Genomic DNA, 12,145 nt, shown 5'->3' with positions numbered 1-12,145 from the left:
TTTTGAGTACTTTCTCCACCACTGGTGAAAGTTCTGAGACGTCCAACTTCTTTAAACCGTTCATGACGAGGCGGCAGCAGCAGAGGATGATGATGTGGAAATCTTTGATCTCCTTCTGCTGTGTCAGACATGAACATGCCCAAAGATAAAAAAACCATCCAGAGATCAGAGAAATGTCTGGATGTCGAAGTGCCTTTGTCGTAGGGAAAAAGGTTTGAAGACAGTAGCTTCAATATTTAATCACCCACGCAGCGCTTTAGTGACAATCAGCTCTGAATCTGAATTTAAGAGCAGACACAAAATGACCATAATGACATCAAAGCCCGCTCTGCTGACCTGCTCTGCAGTCTGAGCTTGTACTTCATGGATTTTTAATCCACTTCACTTCCTCCCAGCCTGCCTGTGATCACATTTGGGGAGGTTTTGATATCATCATCATGAGAGGAAGGCATGAAAAGATGATTTACAGCGGATGCTGCCCCAATGTTTCTGTGTTCTCAATCTGCTAAGTGCATCGATCACTCGGTTTGCTGCTCCTCCCTCTGCGTCTGCAGTTTCAGGGCTTTGTTTCTGTTTGTGGCCCAGATACAGAAAAGCTGCTCCAGCTACTGCACTAAATAAATCAAATAAGCAAAGATTTGTCTGGAGCAGAGAAATCCTGGCATAGATTCTTCTCTTATTGTTTCCATTATCTACAGGGGCCAGCAAAAGCCTATAACCCTTGAAATGTTTCACATTTTATGTTGTCAATCACAAATATTAAAGTGTTTTATGCTACATTCCCCTTTTTCTTACTTTTATATAGATTTATTTTTAAAGAAGTACTAGTTCCACTGGCAGATTATTTAACTTATACCTAGATCTTTTTAATCAATATTAAGGAATTAATTATTTAAAAAAGCTCCTACATTTTGCTGAAAAGTTACTTGTGAGTTAGTTTTGTCTTAATTCAAGTAGATTAAGATATTTGGACAAGAAACTAGACAAAAATACTGAGTAAGATTTTGTGTTTTACAGTGTTTGGTAAAATCGCTGCACATAATGACAATTTACCAAATAATAGTTTGGAGTTATGCAATTACCATGCTTTGGCTATCCTTATTTAAATACTTAAAAAATGGTCTATGGCTTCAAAAAGTTTATTAAATCATAAACTCCAGGTTATTTGTTTTGTGTCAAATCAGCAGATTGAATCGTTTTCATTGAAATTATGTTTTGAGATGGAATTTTTTTTGTTGTTATTGATTTTAAAAAACTGGAGTTTGTTTGTAATTAATCCATCTCAGAAAGAAATAAAAAATATTTTATCGAGAATTTTTTCCATACACTGAAAAATGAAACCAGATGATCCAACTTAAAAAAAGAGTTGTTACAAGCAATCAAATGAAGTTGATCCAAGTAAATATATTAAGTTTGTTAAGTTTTCATGTTAAATAAATGTAACTAAATTAACTCATTTTGATTACATGTAACAAATGACCTCAGTTTATTTAATTGAGTTAACTGTTGAAACTTTATCGCAGCCCCAGTTTGTCATAAAATACATTGGCATATGTGGCTGATTCAAATTAGAAAAATTCAGGGGGTGTTGATGCTTTTTGCAGGACTCTGTCGGGCAAAATTCAGAAATTCTGAGGCTGTAACTCTTTTAATTTGTGCTTCCAGGTCCGGATATTCCATTTGTGGCCGTGTACAAAACCCAGAGAGACGCTGAAAGTGAGACGCATGACAGAGAAAGTGAGTACACCCTGCAGGTGCTATTACTAAATTGGATTATGTTCCCGACACTGAGTGTTAAAATCACCTTGACAGCAGGGGGTCTTCAGTGCAGAATGACCACCTGAGTCACTGTTTGTCTGCAAGCCAAGCCAGAAATGATGTTGGTAATCACATTATTCCCGCTCATTACATTATGACCAGCCACAACAGCAATATCAGCATACTGTAATGTGATTTTTGCCTTTAAGTAATAACATCAGCTCTACTGTATTACATTAAAAAGTGTATAGGTTGCTGTAAATCACATCAGTAGCTAATGTTTGTGATTAACCTGATTAGGAATGTCAAACACTCAAACAGTGCACAGGTTTTATAGTCTGAGGAAAAGCTGTAGCTGATGTCACATGATGCATCTACAAACATGCTCTATGAAGAAATTAAACTTAATTAATATATTTTTCTTCTTTAGTTAGCAATGATCATCTTACCATTACAGTTCAATCATCTTTATTTAGTATTTAAGCGCCCCCAAGTGGCCAAATAATTGATGAATGAATGTAACTTCAAGTGTTTTGCCTGTGGAGGTGGGTGAATTCACCAGTACAGCAACAGGGTTATTGCTGCAATATTTGAGGAGTAGTTGCGTCAATTTTGTAGTGTAACACCCATTTATGCTTCTATAAAATGCTTCTGTGAGTTCCAACTGAAGTTTATGCTAAAAAGAATCTGTAGCGGTCTGGTTTGTCTAAAGACAATTGATGCTATTGGCCCTTTGCACGTGACGTCACGCTCTCAGAACTCCGCCCACTCTGTTGTGACGGACGTCAAAACAACCAATGCTCTCCTTTAAAGCTAGTCAAAAAACACATCTGTTTGTAGCCTAATATAGCTTCTATTCAGTTGATTTGACTTTAAAAATGGTTATAGGTTGCTGCGCGGTTGTCTGCACAAACAGACAAGGATAGAAACCAAGCTTGTCATTTTATTTATTTATTTTTTAACTTTTAATGAGGAAAGATACGGGGGTGATGAATAGCAGCCGTCAATCATAATCACTGTCAGCCCTCAGTGTAATTGCGGATTAGCAGCAAGGTAAGAAAACTATCATTCATTTACTTTATAAGTATGATTAGAAAGATATTAAATATATGGAGAAGGTGCGTCTAACCATTAGTAACCATGGAGACAGTGCCGTTCTGTCATGTAGCCTAGCATGTATGGAAAAAAACTGGTTAGCATCTCATCTTCTGTACGTTTTTAATGCCGCTCCGGTTTAAGAGGAAACGCTGTTTATGACATGGATACATAAATCATGTGGTGTGAATTCAGGCAAAGTCAATAATTTAATCAAGACGTCAAGAGGGGGGAAGAGGTACGGGTCGGTTTCTAAGCTAGCTGTTTCCAACTTTTGTAAATACCGCCGACTGTGAGCCCCAACCAGGTGTGTTACGTTCCCAGACAAATTAGCTGAACTCGAACAAGTAGAAACCATGAATAAACTGGAAAAAACAACGTTAGAAAATAATTTCAGTCTCTACCTTCCCTCATTTCCAACGTCCATCATGGCGCCTCCAATGATTTAGTGACGTAGTTGCAAAGGGTCAATAGTGATTTCTACCTGATGTAGTTATCTGAATGAGTGTCTTTGTTCTATACTGAAACACAATTACAATTAGCACTGGGAGACGGCAAAAGAGCTCAATTTGTCACAGATTATAGTTCCATAGATCAGTTATCAACAAACGTAAAATAAAATAAAAAAAATCTCACATTGACACACTGCAGCTTTAAGCCGTTTACTATAAATTCTGACCTGATTCTAGAGCTCAGACATAAAATACTTTATCTTGAGGAGGAGATGGTCAAGAAAAGCCTTCATGACCTACAGAAACGAGGTCAAATGAATTCATCTACATGTAGGTGTGGTCCCTCCCCCGCTTTACTGGGCCTGTCCTTCCAGCAGCTCAGGACCGTTTATCTGATTCCGTAAGCAGGAGCAGCTGTGGCAGCCGCTGAGTTGATTTCCCTCCTGGAAGTCGCTTGTTTCTGGACATTCGAGGACGAACCAATTCCAACATGTGATGTTCGCCCGTTTGACCTCGCCTGCCGTGGCAGTTGTGCTCCATGAATAAAAGCAGCTGATTCCCTGTGTGTTTCAAAGAAATGAAGCTAGCTGTAAAAGCAAATCAAGGTCACGTTTTCAGCAGGTGACAGGTGTTTTACTTCTTCTTTTCCTTCTTGACTTTTGTTGGGAGATCTTGGACAGATGCCGTAACCAGAAAGGTTGTTTCGTCTGTGTACTGCATTGGATTGTGTTTCATCCCTCTGATTGTTCACTGTGTGCAGGTATTTCAGAGGTTTCTAAACTGGAGAGCAATGAGAACCTCCGGCTGACTCTGGACACCATGCAGATGCCCACAGTGGAGTACAGGGAGATCAACATGGACGACTACAGTATGTCAGAGTCACAGATACGTTCCACTGCATCAGTATAGGCACCTTGACTAAAGAGTGAAATGTAAAATAAACTGGAAAAATTATGGATGGAAGTAGAGTTGGAAGGTGGTTTGAAAGGGGGGCTGGAAGGAGGGATGTAAACATTATTTACATAGGTGCCAATAAATGTTGGTGCTGTATATTTGTAACTTACTTTAAGCTTTATAAACAGTTGTGTTCCTCTGGATTTCAGTTTTGTCTCTAAAGATCCTGAAACCTGCCGGCTTCATGGATACGTCACACTATCCGCTCCTCCTGCTTGTGTATGTATCTGTGAAAAAATAAAATAAAATAAAATACTCCTGTTATCATCAGCTGATGATATTCACTCTTTGGTGCAGTGATGGGACGCCTGGTGGCCAGACGGTGTCGGAGCGGTTTGTGTTGGACTGGGCCACGGTTCTGGTGAGCAGCTTCGGCGCCATCGTGGTGCGCTGCGACGGGCGGGGCAGCGGCTTCCAGGGCACCAACGTCCTGCACCGGATCCATAAGAAGCTGGGCGTCTTCGAGGAGCAGGATCAGAAGGACGCTCTCGAGTACGAGTCCCTTCTCACAGTTACTGGGCCGGATTCAGAACCTGCTGCATTTTATCTGAGCAAAGAAAAAAAAATTATTTTCTAGTTTAATTGGACTGAACTGAGATGTTGCTTTGCATACCTTGTTAGGAAACGGTAAAATATGTTGTTTCATGGTGGAGTTTTTTTCCTGTTTATCTTTGATGCATCAATCCAGCAAAATTTAAAGTATAAACGCAAATTTATACGTCAATTTAAGGTTTTATTTACAGACTTTTATTGCACACCATATTAATAGTGACTTTTTCCCTCAGTTTCATTCTGAAAGAGCCTTATGTGGACCAGTCCAGAGTCGGCGCCTTCGGACAGGTGAGACGAGCCTCGCTCCGTTCTGCTCCTGAACGCATCTTGAACTTTTGTTGGATTTCTGGTTTTGTAAATTGAGCTGTGATTTTTGCAGAACTGGACCAAAATAAAACAACAGTGCCTTTATCCATCCAAGTGCAAAAACTAGATTAAAACTTAATCTGGTTCAGATTTTAAGGTTTTTTGTTTGACATTGTTGAATAAGAAAAACAATTTCAAACTGATATCTGGTAATTGTTCAAAAAGCAGCCTGTTGCCTTTGAACTAAGCTTTTTGTCTGTTTGCTGCCTTACATATTTTACCATCAGATGTGGATTTCAAGTGTTTACTTTGGGAATTAAGTTTAAGACTATTCATTGACACATTTAAAAAAAAAAAAGGCTCAGTTTGTTGATTTTTGTGTGAATTTCCACAATCATAATAAAACTGGAAGAATTGACTGATGTAATTTGGCAGTAAATGATAAACCACTTTAATTTGATTAATATAGTAATGCTTAAGCACTCAACTGCTATCTTGATTGACCTATTTTGTAATTTTTTGCTATAAGTTGCTAATTTAAAAGTATTTGTAAGGAATTTTGCAGTATTTGCGTTGTTGTATGTTGGTAAATGTCACATTTTATTACTCGCAAGTAATTGATCACAGACTACAAGTGGAGAAGTAAAACATACTGCCACCTGTAGGTGGGAGTTGCCAATGTTTTTGATAATTTTTCTGGAAAATTTTCAGTAAACATAATTACGCATTGGTTAATAAAATGCTGCGATTTGTTGATGTTTGTGTGAATTTCCATAATTGTAGTAAAACTGGAAGTGTTGCTTAATTAGATGTAGTAGTAAACAAATGAACCCCTTTTATTTTATTTGACTTTATAAGCACACAACCGTTATCTTGAAGGTTTGTATTTATGTGTAAATCTAGAGGGCCACATAAGAAGCCTCGGCGGGCCGGATTTGGCCCCCGGGCCTTGTGTTTGACACCCCTTGGTTGATGTAATTCCATTCGTAAAAGTTCCAACTTGAGAGAAAAGAAGAAATAATTTGATTGTTCAGAGAAGTGTTGTTGAAGTTGATTGGAAAAACCCTTCGGGGTGATGCTTTCACCAGCCAACTAATCCTGCGCCGTGGTAGACTTTGCTGCTTAAGCACACATTGGTGCTCAGAACCAAACAGACTGCGGCGCCTAAAACCCAGAATTCACTTCAGCGTCGCCTCGGCTCTTGTATTTGCTGCTCTTGCCGCATTGTGTGTGATAACAGTTGTCGTTCCTCAGGTGTACGGCGGCTACGTGACCAGCCTGTTGCTCAGCGGCGAGGAGTCTCCAATAAAATGCGGCGCTGTCCTCTCACCCATCACCGACTTTGAATTATACGGTAAGCCCTCCGTTCTTTTCGTTTTTATCTGCGCTCTGAAATGCAAAATGTTTCCGTCTCGGCTGCACGTGTCGAAGTAGCTCGGCGGGGCCACCGGAGCCGAGCCGGAGCCGTCAGAATGTTCTGGAAGGTGAAATAAAGACAGATAGCATCTCTAGCACCTTTACCCCCTTCCTGGGAATCTGGAGCGGGTGTGTTGGAGCAGCTGCACTCAGAACCCAATCATACACCGCCTCACCTCATCCATCTGAGGAATATAAGGTGTGAGGGGCAGAATGAGATGTGTATCAGGAGAGCGATGGTTGTTTCAGCTGCAGAAATATAGAAATACAGTCGAGAAACTGAAAATTAGGGAGAAGCTGGGCCATTTTTCTCACTTTGAATTGGTGCAACAAAGGAAAAGGAGGTTTACACAAACGCACATCATCAATTTTATGCTTTTCTGTATTTGAACTGTTCAATGGATGACTGGAGTTAATTTAAAAAACAAAAAAACGGGCTGGCAGTTTTATTTCCAAATAGAACCAGCACTTTTTTAACAGTATTCAAGAATTATTGACTCTTATATCTAACTGAAAAGTTACCTGTAAGCTGGTTTTGTCGTATTTTATGTGTGCTAAGATTTTTGCAGTAGAAACTAGACCAAAATACTTGGTCAGACTTTGTGTTTATAGTCCATGATAAAGTTTTTTGTTGCCCCCATTAAGCAGTCATTGCAAATCTAGACCACTTTTCTTTGCATGCTTCAAACTCACCTTAGAAGCCCAAAAGTGTTTGGTTTTATTTTACATTTCTCATGCTTTTTTCCAGCCTCTGCTTTTTCTGAAAGATATCTGGGTCTGCCTAAACCGGACCCCAGAGCGTACACGGTAGGACTTCATTTCAAGGCTTCTCCTGTTTTCCTGTGGTTCTCACTAAAAGCATCAACTCCATCATGTTTCTGGTCTTAGATGGCAAATCTAGCCCACCGAGCGTCTCGGTTCATGGATAAGAAGTTCCTCATCGTTCACCCGACAGCTGATGGTACAACTGCAGGTCAAAGTTCTCCTTTCTAATATGTTATAAAGAAACATCAATGACATTTTTGCCTCTGTGTCCTCAGAAAAAGTTCACTTCCAACACACAGCGAAATTCATTTCCCAGCTCATTAGTGAAAAGGCCAACTACACCTTGCAGGTATGTCGTTTCATTTCTAATTTGGTTAAATCTGTCAGCCTTTGGGAGGTTTCTGATCCCTGCAAATGGACCCCATGTCTTTTATTCAGAGCTGTAGAGGAATAATTATCAGGGCTTACAGACATCTGGGCTTTTACACCAGATTTTTTTCCAGTTCCAATAAAAACTCTAACAAAAATACTAGTTGACTCTTGATTTCACTTTTCAACTCTGAAAAAAGAGGGATGACAACCAGAGTTATTTCCCTTTGGGTGAGAAAACTCATTATGGAAAAAATTCAAATGCAGAAGTTATAATTCATTTTAAAAATAGCCTGAACCATAAACTTTCTGTTCTTGCTCCCCTTGAACATATTGTAAGCTTAAAAGCAGCATGTTGTTTATATAAATTTTTTTAGTGTCTAATTGGCAAATTAAAATCAGACAAATATCTGAAGAAGTTCCACAAGGACCAATTATTGGTTCTTTTGATCAACTTGTGCCCAAACTTTTGTTTTTTGAGGCTCAACATATTTACTTTCCTCCTGGTTTTTCCACCAAATGTTGATTTCTGAACTCTTAAATCATTAGTTTTGTTGTTTCTAAATGAATATAAACTTGTTTTCTTTGTATTATTTGAGGTCTGAAAGCGCTGCATGTTTTATTTTGACCGTCTCTACTTTTTTGCAAATAAATACTAAATTTTTGCTTGAAATGTCAGACATGTTGTCAGTAGTTCATAGAATAAAAGAATAATGTTCATTTTACTTATAAAAAGTAAGCTGTGCTCTTTTTCAAGCAGAAAAGTAGTAAACTAATTATTTTGTTCTGGTTTTTCAGCTTGTCCTCTTGTTTTTTTTAAACCTGTTTGAAATAAACATTCAGCTGACGTTGACGTTTCAAGCCAACCTGTTTTCGCTCTGCTCCTGTCAGATCTACCCAGACGAGGGCCACTTCATCCACAGCGACGCAACACGGCAGCACCTGAGTCAGTCCCTGGTGAATTTCTTCGAGGAGTGCTTCAGGCTACCAGAAAGCCTGTTTGAGGAGGATTTGGAAGAGGAGGTTGAAGACGAGGGTTAGATTTTCTTCGACAGGCTGCCGTTCCTCTTTTCTCATTCACTCCATTTGGTCCGACATTCCCTCCGTGTTGTATCCGTGCCCGAGAGCGACCAAGTTGTCCATTATGCAACCCTCATCCTCCGTGTGTTTCGGTTGAACTCGTTGTGTCTACCACGCCGTCCAGCAGACGACGGATCCGTCCTCCCCTGTTCATCCGGTGGATTTCCAAAGGCCTGATGACCTACAGGAAGTCCAGAAACGGTCTCCTTTACAGCAGGATGGACGTCTTTAAAAGCAACGGAGAGAAAGCTTCAGCCTGCACACTGACTTTCAGGCTGCGAGGAGAAGAAACGTTATAGCACACGACCTACATGGGCTTGTACATAAATGAAATTCAGAACCCTGGCGCCGATCGGCAGAGTTCGTAAGGGGCGTCTGGAACTGCGTGGATACAGGGAACGTTACTATTTTTAAAGTTGTGATGGACTTTTCATGGACTGTGGTTGTCTCTGTTGTTAACGGTCTATAAAATAGCACACAAATGCTCATCTTTTATTTGCCTCCACAACGTTTTAGGTCCGTTTCTGTTTCAGTCGTGCTGGGACGAGTTTTACGGGGAAAGAAATAAGCCATTTTGTTTAGGTTGTACATTTGACATTGTTCCGTTTTGGTTTCCTCCAACAAAAGCATTTCCTTGATTTATTCACGGTGCCTTACTTTATCAGAAAACATGAAGATAAATTTATCTAATACAAAAAAGCCAAGATAGTGGTTCAGACCTTCAACACGTTGCCACAGTATCTTACTTCAGTAAGTGATTTAATCGTTTTTAAGCCTGGAAAGCATGCATGAGACAAACAGAAACCTCCCGGCAAGGGTATAAACATATAAATTATTATAAAAAGATCTTTTTTCATCTAGAGTTCACTTAGTTATCTGGTGTTTTTAGAAAAAGTAGCTTATTTCTTTATGAAAATATTTACTTTACCCCCTTCTTACATGAAACCACGCGAAGGATAAATACTCCTGATCGTATCTGGGTTGTTTTTAGCTACAACTACTTTTTAAAAACTGACATTTTTGCCCACTAGTTTTAAAACTGAAAGCAGAGCAAAGCGAAGCTTCTGGATCTTATAGCGTTCAGATTTTTTTGCGTGGTGCTTGTTTTACTTTGCACAAAAACTAAATGTCCTTTAATAGCATTTCTAATGCTAAATGTAACATTATTTATTTTAATAGTATTTATAACTTTCTAGCAGTGCGGGTAATTTTTTTTTTCACATTAGCCATTCAACTTGGCTGACATCTTTATGCTAATTATGATTTCTCTAAAATATCCCAATTAAGTTAATTTCAATGCAATTATTTGCATATAACAGAAAAAAAACTATTTTTGGGAATGCCAAATGGCTTTTAAGATGAGAAATATTATTTAATAATTTTGAAAACTGAGTGAATTGAACGAAGTTTAGGATTATTTTCATTGAACATTAAACACCAGATTACACATAAATTTCACGTTACGTCTGCAGAATAGGCAAAGTAATCACAGAAATGAATATATCCAGGCACAAGTTTATTTATATCGTCTTATGTTGCACTCCAGTGCATGTTCCGACGTGCTTTGCTACGTTATCCGTCATTTCTCAGTTCGCCATCGTAAATTTTGACATCCTGAATGTTTTTTTTACAGAACTGCATAAGCTATATTTGCAGTAGTATTGTGATTGAGATCACGGTCTCGTTAGCTTGATGTGTAAATGTTCTAATATCATTTTATTCTGAGAAGAAAAAGAGGAAGAAAAACAATGTTACCTGAGTGTTATTAGTGCATAACATACTTTGGACGTTACATTCGGTTGTTCATTTTTGTTCCGTCTTTGAATTGAGCTGGAAGCGACTTTATAAATGGCCAATGGAAACAAACTTTCTTTCTACACATGGACTTTTTCCAAGATGTTCAACTTTGTTATCCAAAGCATACAGGGATGTCATTGGCAGATTGTGGCATGAAAGTAAGTGTTAGAATAAAAAAGTAGATATTTTATCAGTCATTAATGTTTTTTTTATCTTTCCTCTTCACAGCAGTTTCCACAACAACACATACAAAACTACTTTTTGCTTGAGTAGAAATATGCTGAAATAGTGCTGGTCTTACTAAATTTTGAGGATTAAGTTAATTTCAATGCAATTATTTGCATATGATACAGAAAGGTCAACATACGGCTGTGTGTCAGTAAAACCACGAGGTCAATCCTTTAGAAAACCACAAATACTTTGGCATTAGCAAAAGAAAAATGACAAAAGTATCTAATTAGAGGTCAACTGCTGCAAATTGAGAAAAAATAAACAGCATCTTCTTTATTACATTCAATTTTTTTTACATTCTTTGTATAAATAAGCAGTTTCTGATTCAGTACTCAGATCCAGTTAGTCAAAGCTGCCAGAGAAATTCAAAGTGTTTCAAACCATCAAGAAATTGGCAAAAAATGTTTAATACAAACAGAAAAACTCATTTAAAAAAGAAGCTGATTGATAACACAGAAGCTCCATTCAATTTCCAGTGCAAAACATTTTCAGATAATTGGAAAAGTAAAAATATCAAGTCCATATTAAGGCAGAACGGCTTTGTGAAGAGGAATCTCAGAATAAATAAATTTGCTCGAAGGCACTCGCGTTTCCAGTGTAAACAGGATTATAGTTGTATATCAGTGCTTTGCTCTCTTCCTCCTTAGACTGAAACCTGTGAAAGTTCTTCCTCGCTACAGAGAGAGATTAACAGATCAGAGTTTAAGTCACAAGCAAATACTCAGCAAACCAAACCTGTCGTGCTTTCATACCTTCGCTCACAAAGAAGTGGGCCGTGTAGAAGGTCGTCCTGACCGCCGATGGAGAGTGAGGAATGTAAGGTCTGGACCACTCGAAGGCGTTTTTCTCTGGATGCCACTGCGTTCCATAAACAGGGTAACTGTAAGCTGCACAGAGGGTAAGAAAACAGCAGTCGTCATGACAACGGTCCTGTTGCACCGCGTCACTGAGGCCGTTTCAGTCACCTTCCACTGTCGACACAAACTCGGTGTTTCCATCTGTGTTTGTTGACAGGACTTTATAGAAACTCTTCAGGTCCTCGTTTGTGTTGTAAGTCTGAAACAAACAGAAGTGATTCGTCACAGGAAATGAGAGCGACTGATGAAGACTAAAGGTTTATTTTCAGGGCGTTTACGTCTCTGTTAGGTCTACAGACTGTCCAAGTCTGACTGACAGATCAATTTACAAAAACTAGAGCTGCCTGATGGACGGATGGATGGATGAACAGATGGATGGATGAACAGATGGATGGATGGGTGGATGAACAGATGGATGGATGGATGGATGGATGGATGGATGGATGGATGGATGGATGGATGAACAGATGGATGGATGGATGGATGGATGGATGGATGGATGGATGGATGATC

At 38.9% G+C, this 12,145-nt stretch overlaps 2 protein-coding genes across 2 annotated transcripts in view; one reads left to right on the top strand and one right to left on the bottom strand.

The window, feature by feature from the left end:
- dpp6a (dipeptidyl-peptidase 6a) overlaps positions 1-9,472 on the top strand; it is a 119,669-nt gene extending 110,197 nt beyond the window's left edge. Inside the window, exons 17-26 of the mRNA XM_015016739.1 lie at positions 1,666-1,737; positions 4,066-4,173; positions 4,409-4,478; positions 4,557-4,751; positions 5,045-5,099; positions 6,372-6,471; positions 7,282-7,340; positions 7,422-7,494; positions 7,574-7,647; positions 8,559-9,472. Of these exons, the coding sequence (XP_014872225.1) occupies positions 1,666-1,737; positions 4,066-4,173; positions 4,409-4,478; positions 4,557-4,751; positions 5,045-5,099; positions 6,372-6,471; positions 7,282-7,340; positions 7,422-7,494; positions 7,574-7,647; positions 8,559-8,708 (956 nt within the window). The 3' untranslated portion in view covers positions 8,709-9,472. The remainder of the gene's footprint in view (positions 1-1,665; positions 1,738-4,065; positions 4,174-4,408; positions 4,479-4,556; positions 4,752-5,044; positions 5,100-6,371; positions 6,472-7,281; positions 7,341-7,421; positions 7,495-7,573; positions 7,648-8,558) is intronic.
- Positions 9,473-10,136: 664 nt separating this feature from the next.
- The window catches only part of ggh (gamma-glutamyl hydrolase (conjugase, folylpolygammaglutamyl hydrolase)), a 14,003-nt gene continuing 11,994 nt past the window's right edge, over positions 10,137-12,145 (bottom strand). The window contains exons 7-9 of the mRNA XM_015016752.1: positions 11,741-11,831; positions 11,528-11,662; positions 10,137-11,449 (exon numbers count right to left, since the gene is read on the bottom strand). Of these exons, the coding sequence (XP_014872238.1) occupies positions 11,331-11,449; positions 11,528-11,662; positions 11,741-11,831 (345 nt within the window). The 3' untranslated portion in view covers positions 10,137-11,330. The remainder of the gene's footprint in view (positions 11,450-11,527; positions 11,663-11,740; positions 11,832-12,145) is intronic.

The sequence above is a fragment of the Poecilia latipinna genome, unplaced genomic scaffold (assembly GCF_001443285.1).
Source record: "Poecilia latipinna isolate Pla-1442-1.1 unplaced genomic scaffold, P_latipinna-1.0 Scaffold74, whole genome shotgun sequence".
Taxonomy (NCBI): domain Eukaryota; kingdom Metazoa; phylum Chordata; class Actinopteri; order Cyprinodontiformes; family Poeciliidae; genus Poecilia; species Poecilia latipinna.
Note: the sequence above shows the minus strand (reverse complement) of the source record. Positions and strands in the feature narration are given on the sequence as shown.